The 17,773-nt window shown below is 46.7% G+C and overlaps 1 protein-coding gene across 1 annotated transcript; it reads right to left on the minus strand.

Annotated features, from left to right (window-relative positions):
- Positions 1–107: 107 nt before the first annotated feature.
- sec24c (SEC24 homolog C, COPII coat complex component) lies at positions 108–17,210 on the minus strand. The gene is made up of 24 exons (XM_080021040.1): positions 17,077–17,210; positions 15,188–15,366; positions 14,769–14,852; positions 13,243–13,366; positions 12,929–13,095; positions 11,953–12,645; positions 11,684–11,826; positions 11,234–11,302; positions 9,260–9,368; positions 8,926–9,053; positions 8,171–8,309; positions 7,946–8,061; positions 7,319–7,635; positions 7,113–7,206; positions 6,793–6,909; positions 6,348–6,518; positions 6,159–6,255; positions 5,869–6,014; positions 5,549–5,687; positions 4,462–4,580; positions 3,567–3,746; positions 2,551–2,736; positions 733–822; positions 108–636 (listed from the first exon to the last, which is right to left on the minus strand). The coding sequence occupies exons 2-24, from the start codon at positions 15,345–15,347 to the stop codon at positions 496–498; spliced, it is 3,729 nt and encodes a 1,242-aa protein (XP_079877166.1). The 5' UTR covers positions 15,348–15,366; positions 17,077–17,210; the 3' UTR covers positions 108–495.
- Positions 17,211–17,773: the final 563 nt, after the last annotated feature.

Raw genomic sequence — 17,773 nt, forward strand, 5'->3', positions numbered from 1 at the left:
CTCTCTCTCTCGTAGATAGTTGCATACACAAACGTTCACACTCAGATAAACACTCAACCCCCCCCCCCCCCCCCGAGTCAATCCATTTGCCCCCCCCCGCTGTGCTGGAGTCTCTAATTCGATGCAGAAACGTACGATTTTCTGTCTTTACACACAGACACGCACACACAGACCCTCAGTGCTGCAGAAACAAGAGTCTGTCGACTGATTGATTTTAAGTGTGTGTGTGTGTGTGTGTGTGTGTCTGTGTGTGTCTGTGTGTGTCTGTGTGTGTCTGTGTGTGTCTGTGTGTGTCTGTGTGTGTCTGTGTGTGTCTGTGTGTGTCTGTGTGTGTCTGTGTGTGTCTCTGGCCCTTGGCTAACATAGAGATTGGGGCTGGGGTTTAGTTTATTAGGTACAAAATAAGATAAAGCGCTTTCAGGGGGGAGGGGGGTGGAGGAGGAGGAGGAAGGGTGGGGTGGTCACAAGGGGGGAAACAGGGGAGTGGGTGGTGTCCTAGCTGAGCAGCTGGCGGATTTCCTTGTGCATGTGACACAGGAAGTCCACGTAAGAGGCCCCACCGCTGCCGCTCTTGTCCTCCACCAGGAAGTGCCTGAATATCAGCTCGGCCTTGTCCTCCTGCTTCACCACCATCAGCTGCAGAGACAGACGGGATGGTGAGTTCCACCGCAGTCAAGGGGAACATTGGGAATTTAAAAGAAAAAAAAGGGACGGCGGCGAAGAGCGGCTCACCTTCATGTATCGTGACCGCTGCGCCCGGAAGGAGTCGACCATCTTGTGGAGTCTCTGAGAGAAGGGGTTGTCCAGCACCGGCAGACTAGTCTGAAGCACAACGAATCAACACATTGAGAACTAGAATGTTCCTTTCCGGTGAAAAATACAAAGAAAGCCAATGGTGAAAAAGTGCAGGAATGTTATTACATTGGGGGCACACATTATTTAAAACATCGCATCGATAAAACACATAAAAAACAATAAATATATATATTGGCTATCAATCTATTAAAAATTTTAATCACAATTAATCGCATGATTGTCCAGAGTTAACAATTAAACTCACATTTTTAACCTGTTAAAAATACCCTAAAGGGATATTTTTCGTTAGTTAATAGTCTTATCAACATGGGAGTGGACAATTATGTTTGCTTTATGCAAATGTAGGTGGAAATCAATGAATAACCCAAAACTATGTAAAATATTGTCCAGAAACCACCCAAAGGGACTGCATTTAGAACAAAAACAAAATATGCTTAAATCACAAATATCTGTAAAACACCAAAATGTCCAGAGTTTGAAACTTTCACAACAAAATTGTCCCACTTTTAAGCCCAATTTAAACAATAGGATACTTGTTTTGTTTTCATCGCTTTCATAGACGTTCATCATGTTCTGTCACACTCATTACTGAACACCAAAAAAAACAAAAAACAAAACAATGCACCACATCTCTGAATTCAACACTGATTTGTCTGTATGTTCGTCAATCAATCAATGTGCTGATTGATTGTTGTCAAGGCTGTTGCCAGGATATCATAGGCGCTGTGAGCCACTAGCGACATGGGCTGCTCATAGTGCCGTTCCGGAATGGAATCCCTGACATTGCTGGATAAAAAAAATAAATAAAAAAATCTGGCCAAGGCAGTAGGTATTCATTGCTACATGGCCTCCTTCATGGAAAAGTTCCGTAAAGCCACATAAACGACTGTTGGGGATACATTAAGTCATGCTCAAGCGAGAGGTTTCTAATATCACGCGAGACCAGGCAACAGAATCGTCCCGCCCCAGTAATCCTGACCCAATCTTATTAAATCAGTGTGATCATTTTCAACCTGTCCTACACCCTCTCCCTGTCGGGCTCGCTTACTCCCTCTGGCTCTGCCCTGCGGTGCAGCCGGCGGGCAAACGAAGCACTTGTGCCCGACGCCAGCGCACGGTCGCACCGCACCCCTAACTGTAAAAGACAAGTCCAGGGTCCGAGCGGCATTTTTAAAAAGAAAAATAATAACATTTAAGAATATAAAAACCTGCCTCTGTAGAGACTGGACGTGTTTCAGTTTCTCGTCTTTGCAGCCGAGCTCCACGGTTCGGACTATGCATTTTTCTGGAAATGTTTTCCTTCCCGAAAACAAATATTAAATATTTCTAAGAAATAAATATTTGTAAAAACCCACTATTTTTGCTTAATTTGGATTCGTTTCCAACCCTACTTTACGGCAACGTTACTGCTTCCATTCCCACATTCCCCATCCATTCACAGCCGTATTGGCAGTTTGCTGGAAACTACACTACATTGAGAGAGGGGAAATTTATGGAACCCACATAACGCCAATACGGAACATCATAGATTTACGGCTTTCAGCGCAAGTGGGACAGTATTACACAATTAGAATTAATTATAATAATAATAATTTGATATAATATTAGAATCCCTGCCCAAACATATTTACGGCAAAATCCCTGATTCATGTCCTCAGTCCCCTTACAAACCAAGTATAGTAGTAGTATCAGCGACGCAATCCAAAACATTTATTTGATTTTCTCCGTCCTCACCATGTTGGGGTCGACCTGGCCGAAGCTGTGTGTCCCGAACAGGTTAAGCAGCAGCTCCTGCTGGGCGTTGGCACCCACCCAGATGAAGAGGTGCAGCCCCGTCTCCAGGAGGTAGACGCCCCCCTTGGAGAGCCGCTCCTCCGAGTTCCTCACCGCCACCGGCAGCGAGTCGCCCTCCAGCTTCACCTGGAACGTCCAGGAGAGGAGGGAGATGAAAAGGGTGGAGGACCAAAGACGCTACAACCGCTGCTCAACCATGTGCACATTCCTCCTCAACCATTTTGCTAGCAAGCTACCATTAGGGGGCTAATGACAGTTCACAGAATAATAATAATACTTTACATAAATATTTATAATGCTATGTGTGATGCACACGCTAAGAGTGCATTCAAAGAGTTGTGAGAACCGTGACTGTGTTTCAAATAGTGATGTCATCGTAATAATTTAGACCCACTCATCCATGCCTGTATTATTGCATACATATTAATTAATTAGGGGTGGGGAAAAGAAAAAAATCGATACAGCATGGTATTATGATATTTTGCTTTGGGATATTCTATCGCTAAACGGACGGCAAGTATCCATATTCTATTGTATAAATTGCAAATACGAATTATAGTTGTCGGTGCGAGAATAATAAAATCAATTAAATTCAATGAATGAAACCGCTCATTCTTGGTTACAGTTACATTGCGGAGCAGCGTAGATGAGATCGACACGAGGAAGCCCCGACGAAAAACTAGTGACGACAACAAATGAGGAGGTGCGTGAGCCACGACGTTCGCCTATGTGGGAGACAGCTATGCACCAGCTTTCCCAACGGAGGATTTCCATTTGTGTTGAGTTTCTGATTGTTTCTTGCTGCTCTGTTCATTCATGTACGTAAGCAGCCGCTACAGGCACGTCGTCATGATCACTTTAATTAGCAGCGAACCACCGCTTGTTTGTTGACGTGTCAAAAAACAGTGAGTATTTTAACAGCGACGCTGTTGGATGTAAACACAGCACGGTCTTACCAGGGGCATCAGGCGGGGGTAGAAGAAGACGTGGCTCTCGGAGACGTCCATGCAGCTGAGCAGCTGCCGCAGGTACGAGCGGTCGTCCAACGACACGTCCCCGCCCGGCAGCAGCACGTCGCTCTTCAGGACGCAGTTCAGGTAGACCGGCAGCAGCTTCATGCACTCCGGCAGGATCAGCTGGAGGGAAAGAAATGTTTAAATATATTTAAATTATAAACAAATATTTGAGGAACAACCGTTTGTAATGAGGATACAGTACTATCAGCAAGCAGGTTGCCGATTAGAACAGCTAGAACAACCGACAAAGTTGAGAAAACTGCACAACATTTAACTATATCACAATATTACCATAACTAAAATCCCAGATGATATTAAGTCCCGTATCACGATATTGATTAGATATATCGCCCAGAACCAAGTAGTGTGCCCTCATGTTTAACACTAAGTAACTTACTAAGGAGTAAGGAATAAAGATTCTCTCTTCCTTACCAATATTTTAATATATCAACACACAATATACATACATCTAAAAAAAATAAAACTACTGACAGCACTCATTTCCATTCAGATTTAAATTTTATGGAAACGGGAATATGAATATAATACCTGACAAATAATCAGTGCCTTTAATGCCAGTACAGAGCTTACTTTCATCAATTCAAAACTATTCCATCTCAGAGATTTATTGTCTTTGTTGTTTAGCTTTTTACTTCTACGCTTTTATTGTTCTTTGTTTTCACATAATTTATTTTTTAAGCTAAATGCAAGGCAATTTTAACTGCAAAACAAGTCGATTTTTATCATTAACGAATGCTTGACACATTGTGAGTGTTTACAGCTGATTGTGTGTGTGTGTCAGTTTGTAACAGTGTGTAACTTCAAACACACACACCTGTCCGGCAGAGGACGGGTTGGCACAGTTCTTACGGTAGCAGGCCAGGATCTGGGCGCACTGGTTTACCAGGTTGTCCCGCACAGTCTTAGTGGGGCTGGTGAGCACGCTGCGGAACGCTACACACACACACACACACACACACACACACACACACACACACACACACACACACACACACACACACACACACACACACACACACACACACACACACACACACACACTTAGATGCAAGGGGGAAAAAAAAAAAAAAACCAACACAATAATATTCCATCACACTCATACAGATCGGTTAATCACGAGGTAAAAAAAAAATCTTCTTCTATTATTAAATTGTGATGGCTCGACGACTGGGTATGAGCATCTCCAAAACGGCAGGTCTTGTGGCGTGTTCCCGGTATGCACTGGTTAGTACCTCCGATCCGATCCCACAGAAGAGCTTCTGCAGCACAAATTGCTGAAAAAGTTAAAGCTGCTATGATAGAAAGGTGTCAGAACCCAGTGCATCGCAGCTTGCTGCGTGTGGGGCTGCGTAGCCGCAGAGCGGTCAGGGTGTCCATGCTGACCCCTGTCCATAGCCGGAAACGCCTACAATGGGTGTTTGAGCGTCAGAACTGGACCATGGAGCAATGGAAGAAGGTGGCCTGGTGTGATGAATCACGTTTTCTTCTACATCATGTGGATGGGGTTAGGGTCCGATCGTATTGAGCATCTGTGGGATGTGCTGGAGCAACAATCTGATCCATGGGGCCCCACCTCACAACTATCAGGACTTAAAGGATCTGCTGCTAACGTCTTGGTGCCAGAAACCACAGGACACTTTCAGAGGTCTTGTGGAGTCCATACCTCCACGGGTCAGAGCTGATTTGGCGGCACAAGGGGGAGCTATACAAAATTAGTGGTTATTAGTGGTGGTTTAAATGTTGTGGCTGATTGGTGTATGAATAAGGGGAATTATAAATATATTTTTATATTCTAGCAGCTCCAGCGTTCCAAAGTGCTCCAAAGTAGGAAGCCATGCTGCATTTAGGGAACTCGGAAAACTGTAGTTTCGGAAGTGACGCTTCGGTCGCCTGCTTCTCACCGTATTTGGAGAAAAAGTTGATGATGGTGTCCGTCTCGCAGTTGCGGTAGAGGTCAGCGAGCTGGGAGCAGCAGTTGACGGCCATGTTGTGGATACGCAGACGCCTCTGGCCGCTACAGCTCGTGTACAGCACCGCACACTGTGGAGGAAAAACAAAATGTAGCCACACAAGCCAAAAAAACTGGTCCAGCACAGTATTCGTGTTGGTGTTGGTGCAGTTAAAGAGGTTTCATTGGGTCAAAGACCACGTGAGCCTAAAGCTCAGCGTTGAATAGTTTCCAGCTAGGTTTTGTTTTTTTTTACAGACAGGCTGGACGCACCTGCATGAGCGCCCCCGTCTCCTCGCTCAGCTTGTCGTCGTGCCGGAACTCCACGGTGACGGTCTTGTCGCAGTCCAGCCCCGCCAGCTCCACGTCCGTGGTGTTGCTCATGTAGAAGGAGCCGAAGAAGTCCGTTGCTCGGATACCTGCCGAGGGACAAGGAGGGGGAGGAAGAGGAATAGTGCCAAGTCATTTATATATGTAGAAACTAGGCCTGTCAATCGATTAAAATATTTAATCGCATGATTGTCCATAGTTAATCGCTTGTTTTGCAGGAGTGAATGACTCACCCGTGCTGGTTCGAACCCTCATGACGGCGTCGAAGCCCATTGGTTTCTGGATGTCTCGTCGGAGGTCATTCAGGAACCGCTCACCGTCCGTCTGGGCCTGACGGGTGGCACACAGAGGACTTTACCGACCGGGGAGAAGGCGGGAATGCGGTTGTTGGAGTTGGCGTGCAAGTGCACTCTGTGTCTGACCTGGAAGTAGGTGTATTTGTAGATGGAGCCCCCGGTGGAGACGGGCACCACCCCCAGCGTGGCCACATCCACGTACTGGTTGGGGAAGAGGAAGAGGTCCACGCAGCAGCCCTGGGCCACACAGTCCTTGGCCAGAGTGCCGTAGAAGCCAACCTGGGGCTGGAACAGAGACTGGAACCGAGGAGGAGGAGTTGTGGAGGAGTTTTTTTTTGTTTTTTTTTAGATATATAATATAGGATTTAATATAGTAAATAGTAGTAAATAAAGTAAACAATATATATATTTTACAAGATATCTCAAGGTAAGAAATCAAACCGAGGTTCATTATAATGAATTAAGTATTGAAGTAGGAAATCGGACATAATCTCCAGTTTGACTGTCTGCCTACAAATAATGGAGACCTCATAAGAAATCTGACTCCTTCAGAGTCTCCACAGTCATGTACCTTCTCCTTGTCTGTGCCGATTAGCTTTTTGTCTTCCCTGTTCTTTAGCTTGCCCGGGGCCTCGGCGATGGGCAGGGAGGTGTGGAACACAAACAGCTTCCCTGCACAGTCCGCTGCCTAGAGGGAGGGAGGAAGGGAGAGAGAGAGAGAAAGAGGGAGAGAGAATGAGTCACCCATCAACTTCAGAATGTCAACTACCTGTCTTGCCAAATCAGACTAGTTTGAAAACTTGAAAAACAGGCGATAATTGTTTCAGATGAAAGGTGTATTTTAAAAAAGAAGGAAAGAGACAATGTTTTTCAACAACAGTATGTCCTGACCTTGAGGGCCTCTAGTCCAGCCTGGATGACGGGTCCAAACACTGTCTCCGTCTCTCGCGTTTCTGCAAACATCTCTGGGATCTGGTCCAACAAGCTGGGGAAAAAAGCCCATAAACAAAAATAAGCCCACCTCCGGAAAAAAATAAAATACGATTCCCCCAATCGTGACCACAGGATTGGTTTGATCCCCCCCGCCGCCCCCTCACCTCTCGATGACTACCCGGCTCTCCTTGACGTCAACCAGGAAGCCGTCGAGGAGCGGCACAAACATGTCCGCCACATCCGACACCACCAGCATCTGGGGCTGCGCCAGGCTGGCCTTGACGTTGTAGAAGTGCAGCACTTTGTTGTACGTGACGAAGCCCACCCGGACCACCGAGTCAGCCTCGGGGTTCTCCCCGGGCAGGTGATTCAGCAGGCTCTTCAGCTCCTGGCACACGATGCCGACCATGCCGCTCTTGACGGCGTTGTAGGACACGTCGATGAGGAAGATAAAGGCGGGGGGCTGAGGAAGCTTGTTGTTCTGGTGGATATACAGAGAGATGAGTAACGCTGCATACCAAACACTGGGCCACGACACATTTTTAACTGATTTGGGGACATAATTTCTCACTTACTGAATTAAGTATGGCAGGTAAGTAGGTTGAAGACTATTTCAGGAATTTTGCAGCTTAATATTTGTCAACATTTAAAGCATTGAAGATATTTTGAGACCATTTTTAATATAAATATTATAGATATTTGACTCCATACATCACCAGAACTAAATATTAGAAATTCTGGACAAAGTGATCCTGACCTCACCAGATTGAATTGTGGGATGCTGGGCTCACCTTACAGTAGTCGACCGTGGCCAGGAACTCATAGCTGCCAAGGGAGAGCTCCGGCCGGTCGTAGCAGTCCACCCTCTTCCCAGTGTGGTCCAGATGCTGGAAGTAATGGGGAGGCACTGGGGGGAGAGGGACGGAAGACCAGGTTAATACAGTAGCAGGAGACACAACAAAAAGACGTTTCAGCACATCATTTTATTTTAAACTTTTTTTTTTTTTAGCTGTTACCCTCTGTGACGCAGTTGCAGAAGCCGCACTGGAAGCGGCGTCCTCCTTCTATGAACTGCATGTAGGGGCACATGTAGGCTTTGCAGCGGTTACAGCGGATGGGACCGCCCTCGCCGTGGTCCACGAGGTATGGAGGGGTCTGTCACATAAAGAAAGGTTATAACATTGACTCAGATTACAAATTACATGGACATATGGACTCAAAAGACCTTGTGATTGGTTCGTAACATCACCCGGAGCTGTGGTTGAATATGATTCCTGAGAAAACTGTTAACATAACTTCTTCCTGTTTATCCACTACAAAAAAAACAAAAAAACTTACTTTTAATTAAAGCTAAAGGAAAGGAAACCTGTGGTTAAATCATTTCATTTTCATGCTATATTGGCTGGTTTGTGTTCTATCCCCCATGTGACATGGCTTAAATTTGGCCAAATTAAAGCAACATTGAAAAGTGCTGTATTTGTGTTTCTGATCTGAGCCTGATTTGCAAGAGGTGTTGTATTGATGTTGACCAAAATGCACAATCTGACAACTCAAACAAAAGACAACACTGCAATGCTTGGCCGCTGTCTCCATTGAGCCAGATTAGTTTGCAAATCAAGTGTCACAGAAAAAGGTTCCTTCCTTCCTGAAACAAAGATATAAAAGAACGCCTTGGCTGCCAGTACCCCAAAGAGTGTACCTCTGCCATTCTATGGTCTTTAGCTTAGCTTTAGCACAGTTGTGTCTATTATTTTAGACAGATTTTGCTCACCTCATCCGGCGGTAGCATCGCGAGGGGCTTGATGACGGCGGCGAGCGGCACCTGGGACTGTTTGGCCATGTCTGCCGTGCAGGGCATGTTGTAGGCCGTGCAACGGACAAATGTGGGGCTGGCGTTTCCTGCGTGCACGCACACGCACACCACAATCAAGACAAAATAGACATCCTTGTAGACACATTCAACTTGGACAGAGACAGGAAGTAGAACTGTAGTGGAAAATTATAGATATTACTTTAGAACTATGATTATTTAAGTAATATCTACAGTTCTAAAGTAATATCAATAATCTACAGAACGAAGTACTAAGGCTTCAGGCGAGACACACCTTGGTCTTTGACGTGGAAGTCGGTGGTGACGAGGGGTGGAGCCTGACCCCTGACCCCTGTGGTGAAGGGCTCGGCGCTCTTAGACTTGTCATCCTCTATGACCTGGATCTGGATTGGCAGAGGTAGGAGGAGGATTGAAGGAAAAAAGAGCTTCATCACACGGCCATAGTGAGGAAGCAAATGGCACAATATTCCCACCTCACACACTGACAACATCCATGCAGGAGAGGTACCACACATTGCCCTCCACATAATGATATGCAGTGTACAATGACAATCGACTGAGATGTGTGGACATTTTGTCTGCGTATATTCACACAAACCCAGTCAGTATGACAACACAAGTCCGGAAAAAAACCCCACTCCACAGACACCTGGGGAAATTGGGAGCAGCGTCTTGAGTGTCTTAGATGAACTATGGGAAGTTAAGATGTGGAGGCATGCAGGGCAGTAGTAGGAGCGGGGGGCATGAGGTAGGCAGCACATCCCAAAGAAATATAACAAAAACCTGGGGCATACAGGTTTAAACTCAAGTTTGTTAACACTGAGACGGGCTCCTGATGAGGGTAAAAGTCTATATTGGGACTGGTGTGGCCCAAACAGAAACGTAGTAAGGCTCTGGTAAATGTGGGTTCAAATAAATAGCATGGGATAGGAAAACTGATCCTCTTTTCTGTAGGAACTTGATAGGTCTTTGTCCCAGTCACTGAGAAAAGCAGCATTTCAAATCAAAGATAAGGCACCACTATGTACTAGGGATGCAACGGTACAGTGGGCCCACGGTTCGGTATGTATCACGGTTTTTGGGCCATGGTAACGGTATGGTTTTGGTCACTTTATATTTGAGGAAATAAAATAATTTACATATATATCTTTTTATTAAGTTAAATGTTTTTATAGTAATCTGCCATAAATAACTAGTGAAATGCTCTGTGTATATGACTGTGGGCGGAGGGGCGTATTTAAAACGGGTCTTGATCCATAAGCAAATGCGACAGCAGCTCTAGGTCCATGGTACAATGTAGACTCATATAAAACGCATTTAACTTGATTGCACTCTTTACAAAAACATTCCTATGTAGTTTTATCTCGTGTTCCTATCAAAAAGGCTTGCGTGGCCGCATGCAGTTGAGAAAAATAAATTAAATTAGACCTCTCACACAAAAATAGAGAAATGCTCCGCGCAGGCCCCTCGCAGCTGATGCGGCCAGTGGCGCTCCAACAGTGGATTCAAGAGAGGCAGTGCACTCATTGACGCGCCACGCCCATACGCTGCGCCAACGTGTCAGGTGGCCTTCTCCCGTGATATCATAATACCGTGGCTCACGTGTGCGTTTTGAACCGTTGGGGGCATACAGAACGGTTCCATAACATACCATGTACCGTTGTATCCCTACTATGTATCAAATTAATGGCCCAGTATGGGACTCCATGATTCCGTGATTTAGCTTTGAAATGTCTGTCTTCAATGGGAAAGAGCCTTATTAGTCAGGAAGCTGTTAAGGAAGACTGAGCCACCAACATGCAATGTACCACAAGTCCAACTGTGCATCTTAACCATCAATTCAGAACTAGATAAAACAAAACTTTTTTTTCATTCTAAATAGCCGGGGGCAGAGTAAAAAGGGAAAAAAAAAAAACAGGATTTAGGGTGTTTTTCTCTGGTTGTAAATACTTTGAGTCAGAAATGTATCATACATTTCAGTATTTCAACATTCTGGCTCATGTAATGAAGGTCAGTCCAACTTTGACGGATACTGAAAGAAAAAATATTGTCTGACAAAAAAAGATTGATTTAGAAGCACAGTAAGATGTTGGGATTTTTGAAAGGAGCCCATCTCTGGCATAGTGAGCACCATTGGAAGTTCGGGACGTTAAGAGGCCGAGGGTGAAGCTGTAGATGGGTGCGACCGGGGTGGAGAAACAGGGTGGAGCACAGGGTGGAGCACAGGGCAGGCACACAGGAGACTTACTGGGCTGGGAATAGCGTCTGGGTCTATTCTATGCCTCGCTTTCTGCACAGCCGGCAGGTCAGATGCTTGCTTTAACATTCAACACACAGTTTGGCCGGCAGAATTGCGCAGAAATAGATGACAGAATATCAAATAAAACATAAAAAATTGAAACATTTGAAAACAAAAAAAGTGAGGAAATTCACGGAAAGACTGCACAGAGTAGCAGGCAGAATTGTATTTGTCTCCATACAGAAACCCAACAGCTGTATTGATTAGTATTGACTTTGGATTAGTACTGAGTTAGCCTAATAAAGCTTGTTTGAGTGTGTTGAGGGCTCAGAAAGGTTACGACACCTGATTGACAAGAGACACGTCACATGAATACTATGTCATGTTATCAATCAAACCACATAAACACTCCATAAATCAACATTAAGTTTTGGTAAGATGTGTGTCTTTCTTTCTTACCGGGCTGGGGATGGCATCTGGGTCAAGTCTTTTCTGTGCCGGTGCAGCGGGCGCAGGGGCCGGTGCCGGCGCTCCGTAGTTTGGTTGCCCGGGATACGGGCCTGCATAGCCAGGCTGAGGACCTCTCACCTGCCCAAATGCACCTGCAGAGGGAGAGTATTTGGAAGAAAAAAAAATCCCTTTCCCCCTTAAAATACTGTATTCCCATTAAATTTCAAATTAAATATTCAATGAAATATGATTGCAGTATTGTAAACGCCATTCCTCACCATTCTGTTGATGGGGGTATCCTCCCTGCATGGCAGGCTGGGGAGGTGGATGCTGAAGGGGTCCCGGGGGAAGCGGTGGGCCAGGAGGGCCTTGAGGTCCTGGAGGCAGGTGGTTGGACTGGGCCATGGAGATGGGAGGCATTTGGGACCTGGGAGGTGGGGGGCCCGAGTGGAAGGGAGAAGGCTGGCTGACGGGGGGCTGGGACTGTGGGTACTGGCCGGGGGGAGCGGAGTTGAGAGGGGGGCAGGTGGGAGGGAAGGGCCCCGACTGAGAGGAAGGATGCGGGCCCCGGGGTGGGAAGGAGCCCTGGGCATGGGGAGGGGGGCCGGTGGAGTAGGTGGGCTGGCCGGCGGGTGGAGGCACCGAGGAGAACGGGGGCTGTGCTACGGGGTAGGACTGTTGGGTCTGAGACACCGGTGGAGCAGGAGCTTGGCTGGTGGGGGGCATGGGACCAGGGTAAGAGGTGGGAGCGAAGGGTTGGTGAGAAGAGGGGGGAAGAGGGGGGGCGGAGGAGGGGAGCGGCTGCTGGGGCAGAGGTGGACCTCCGTAGTATTGCTGAGAAGGTGGGGGGCCGCTGGGGGCGGGGGGATGGCTGGGCGCGATGGATGCAGGTGGAGGGTCCTGGGTGTAGGAGGGGGGGGGTAGAGCCGAGTAGGCAGCGCTGGTGGGGGGCTGCGAGTTGTGTTGGGGAGCTGAGAAGGGAGGCACAGGCGGACACATGACACTTCCTGTTTATTTCCATGCATGACACATTTCTATATAGGAATTGGGTTTCATTATTAAATAGTTTATTCATTCATTCATTGTATAGTTTTTTGCGAGGGGGAGGAAAGGGCATCAGCATGTTCCATTCATGAATTTCCCGACTACAACATAGATGACTGGTATTCCACTGCTTCCATTAATTGGCCAATTCACACAATTACGAAGCAATGAACGTCACATAAATTAAAGAGTTCGCTCTCCACGCCTTACCATAACCTGGCCCTGCCGGGGTTGGGGGTCCAGAGGCAATCTGCATCCCGGACATCTGATTGGTTACGTGCTGCATGGCCGGCGGAGCCCCGAACTGCTGAGGGTACGAGTGTTGGGGCCCCGGCAAGTTCCCAGGCCCCTGGTTGTAGGGCTGCGATACTGCAGGCCTGTGAGAAAAGGAGAAGCAGAGAGACAACAAAACTGAAACCCATTTGATCCTGACTGGGGAAAAAATGGCGAACAAAAGAGACGGAACGGATCGTAGGATGTCAAAAAGAAAGCAGAGGAAAAAACAAAAACCTATTCCCATGTACCTGGGAGGAGCCTGGCTCATGGGTAGGGGTCCGTTCTGGACGTCGCCTGCACTGTACTGGGAGTAGGACTGCTGGGCTGCTGAGACCGGAGGGGGACCAGAGGTAGGAGGACCTCTGAGAGGACCTACATAGAAGAATGGCGTGGGGAGAGATTATCTGTCTGGTCATCATATGTTTGGTGCGAGAAAAACCCACCGTGAAAAATCCCTGAAAAACTCAATGACGAGATTAGTGAAAACCGCAGCCACAGTGGTTTTCAATTCCTCCCTCTAACGGTTACAGTTACGGCTCCAGTGCGTTATTGTGGGATTAGGACGAGTTCACACTAAAACAAAGCGAGAACAGAGTTTTTGTCCATGAGTCGAAGTATAGTTTTAATGCTCCGATCGGCGCTGAAGTGAACGCTAAAAATACTGAGAAAGATGTCACGAGCGGCTGATGGGAGTGTCTGTTTGAGAGCAGGTAGCCATCTTGCCTTTAGTTTGTTTGCTGGGCAATATGTTTTCAACTGTTGTGTTCCTTTTTTATTGACTATTGAGAAAATCATATCAATATCTACATTAAGACTGTAAATATGAAATGTGAACATAAGGTTAACAAAACATTAATAACATAAGGTGTAAATGACACCAGTTTGACAAAGCAGAATATTGCAGTGAGGTCATTTGCGAACCTTAGGGTAATAAAATCCTTGACAAAGTTTCAGCCAAACCCTGATTCTCTCTGTGTTTTCAATTGAGAAAAAATACAAAATGGACAGTCTGGTCATATGTTCATTGACTTTCACTTTCACTGAGTGGGTTGGTGGGTATGCCACTCAATTTCATAACTGAATAAATGTTGGTAATCTGCACATTATGCTGCTGTGTGAACACCTAGTTTGTCAGCATTGTTTCCATCGCAACAAACCCCCCTTTTTTTCTCCCTCTTCTAGAGTTTAACATTTCCATGGACAGTGAAATTTATTCAGTTTCCTCTGGAACAGCTTTGAAATTCAGACTGCTGCTTCATTTGTCCGATAATAACTGTATACATATATATAAATAGATTATATTTATTTGAGCCCCTGTTCCTTTATAACGATCACATGAGTCTGCTCTGAATAGGTTTCTGCCATTAATAAGAAAGTATGATGTAACCGGGTGATGCAGGGATCCTTTGTTCATAAGATCTGGGATAAATTAGGAATAAGTGCTTCACAAGATGTGGAGCCGTAAATTTCACATCTGATGAAGAGCTGAAGATTAATTTTTTGGTCAATCAAACATAACATTGATGGTTGGATTGATTGCTTCACGTCAGCGATTGTGCTTTGCCCTTCATCCATCACTAGAAAAAGAGCCAGACAAGTTCTCAGACCAGTTGATTCAAACTTGATTTTGTTCGCCACCTTGGTCTTGTTCTGATCCAAAGTGACGAGTGAAAAGGGTGTGGAGATTGGGGGGTGAGTGAGCGAGAGAGCAAGAGAAAGAGAGAGAGAGAGAGAGAGAGAGAGAGAGAGAGAGAGAGAGAGAGAGGGTGGTTACCTAGGTCAAGAGGAGAGGAGGACAGGTCAGAGACTGGGTTGGCGGCCACAGCCTTAGAAGGAAAGCTTGCATAAGGAGAGTAACCTGAAATACAAGGCGGTGAGGAGACAAGTACAGAGAGATGGCAGGAAACATGAAAAGCTGGCTGCAGAAGGTGTGTGTGTGTGTGTGTGTGTGTGTGTGTGTGTGTGTGTGTGTGTGTGTGTGTTGGTGGGTGATATTTGCGGGGGAAAACCCCCTCGGCTTTAAACTCTGCGCTTAAGAAATCACACCCAAACACACGGACACACACACACACAGATGCTGAGGTAAAAGGGTCGGACACATCAAGGTTAGAACCGTGTGACTGTTCGAAAGCCGTCATGGCGGATCACACCCTCAGTGAGATAAAGTCAGAAACAACCCCCCTTGAAACATACCTTGTGGCGGCGCCCCCTGCTGATAGCCCGAGGCGGGGCCGTTGTACGGGGCGTAGGGCGCGGGATACCCCCCTCCGAGGGGAGCGTAGCCGCTCTGGCCGTAGCTAGGCTGGGGCTGGCTGTACTGAGACGCCATGGGAGTCTGCTGGTTTACATTCATCCTCAGTTCATCCCTAAATCTGGATTTGTTGACCAACAGAGAACACAAATAAACATCATTAAGTATTTTTGCAGAGGATCAACAACGGCGCAATCGCTTCTCATACTGGGATGGCGGCGCTTGCTGGGGGCAGGTGAGCGACGCACCGCAGGAGCGGGGAAACCAATGACGGAGGAGGTGAGGGCGGTTGCGACGGTCGGATTTTCTACGGATTTCGAGCAAAACAGCTCTCTTCCCCAAACGTGCCGTGTGAGAGATGGCTGGACCTCTAGGGCGAAACAGAACTTAAATAACTAAAATCCCCAAGACATCAACATTCCGCCATGCCAGACCACACCTCCATATCTGTGTCATTTTCTGTTGTACAAGAAATAGGATCGACCACTTTTCCCGAGAAACGGACCACGTCTCGAAGTGCGCCGGTCTGAGACATCGAAGCACCCGACCTTGAAGCTTAATTTTGGGAACCATAACCCTTTCAAAATATTTCGGTAAGTCCGTCTCCTCATGGCAGGCAGCGAGGCATACCACTGGGTCTGGTGCTGTTCCTGTTTGGGAGAAAACACCTTTATTAGCTTTCCCTATTTGACTTGGACACACCCTCCGATTGCACTTTGGGTTACTGCCCGTGACACAGAAAGTATGTAATCCGAAATGTAAGATTCAAATTGTCGAGGCCGAATATAGTGACTCCAGGAGGACATTACTGATTCTTGTACTACAGCACCAGCTTTAAAATAACCGGGAAGGTATCTCCAGGAGGAGGTGAATGAATATACATCCCTAAAATAAGACGAACACTTTCTACTTTGTACATGTTTACAGGGAATTAGGCAAAATTTGAATCTGTGTCGGAACAATAACATGCCACTGAACTACTTGTAAACATGGAGGCATCGAGTCACTGGAGGAGCTGCTTCCACATCTCTCTTGCCCGGATCCCAAAAAGTTTACCCCAACTCCCGTGACACCATGAGGCGGATCATCTGACAAACACACACGGGTTCGGCGAACACGGTTTGTAAATAATTCAACGGCGCTGGAAACACAATCGCCCCGCGTCCCGCACCCACTTCGCGGGGCATGGCCTGTAAAGGGACCTTTGTCTGTGATGCACCTCAATGAAGACTCGAACCAAACGCCTCCGTCATTTTGCTTTGACGCCGGGACTCGTCGGCGCAAGACGCAGTAAAAACGGGCGACACGCGGCGGTGCAAAGCCGGGAACGAGCTTACTCAACTGTTCTCTCCGGGAAACACACCGCAGTGGTGCGAGTGCCGCAGTACTGCTACCTGGCGTGCTAAATAAAGCTAGCATTCGCATGCTACCTAGGTTTAGCGTTTGCACTAGCGACTGCCGCAGCACTGCTACCTGACATTAGCATTAGCCTGCTAACTTGTCAACCAGCATCTATCGGCACTCAACCCAGCCGCCGCGAGACAACACCGATGACAATACCCTCCATCCCCGTGTCTGTCAGCTTTGCGGGCCCCGCTCTAGCCAACCTGAGTAACCAAACCGGTTGAACCCCGGTGACAGCGGCTGTCGTCGGATCAGCCGTGGCCGAATCCCGGGACCGGAAGAGCGGACGTTAAGCCGGCTAGTTAGCTTGGGCTATATCGCAGAGAAACGGCTATTAAGTTGCCCCTGGTGCTAGTTAGCGCGCTAGCGAATCCATCCCACTGGCCAGGAATGTCACCAGACGAACCCGGCTTCTGTCGCAACATACCCCCGCGAAGCGGTGGCAATAAGTGACGGTGTCCTCTGGCGGACGCGGATCTGCGTGTCCGGTGGTCGCGGAGCTACCGCGGCGGCGCTGTCCCGGGCTGTCGTCTCGGTAATCCCTGTCTCGGAGTCGCTCTCGCTCGGTGAGAAGCGGCGGACATTCACCGGAAGTGCCGGAGCCGCTGTGCCACGTCCACTTCCGGCCGGCGCTCCGGCGCGTCGGCGACGTCACAGCGGAGTTTAAAAGTGATTCGGAAAGAAAACGAATGAATCAGTTAATTAATGAAGTTATTAGTTAGTTTATTTATTTATTGGTTTGTTAGTTTATTTGTTTATTTTTGTTTATTTATTTATTTATTTATTTATTTGTTTGTTTGTTCGTTGATTTGTTTATATATATTTTTTGTTTATTTCTTTGTTTGTTTATTGTTTTTTTTTCATTTTCTTTTTAGTTTGAGTTACTAACTTACTTATTTATTATTCATATTTTTTTAAATCACTTTTGGAACACCTTCATCTTGACCCGTCTCGTTGATATTCTGTGTTCGCTCAGATGTTTGTGGTTTTTATGTTTTTTTATGAGTCAATGTCTTTACAGTCGATTAAAGAAAGAAACCTTTCAATCCATTTATTCACAACGCCATAAAAATAAAAATAAATGAACATATCCGTTCCAACCAGAGGCGCCATATTATTTCCAA

This window comes from Zeus faber, assembly GCF_960531495.2.
Source record: "Zeus faber genome assembly, chromosome: 20".
Lineage (NCBI taxonomy): Eukaryota > Metazoa > Chordata > Actinopteri > Zeiformes > Zeidae > Zeus > Zeus faber.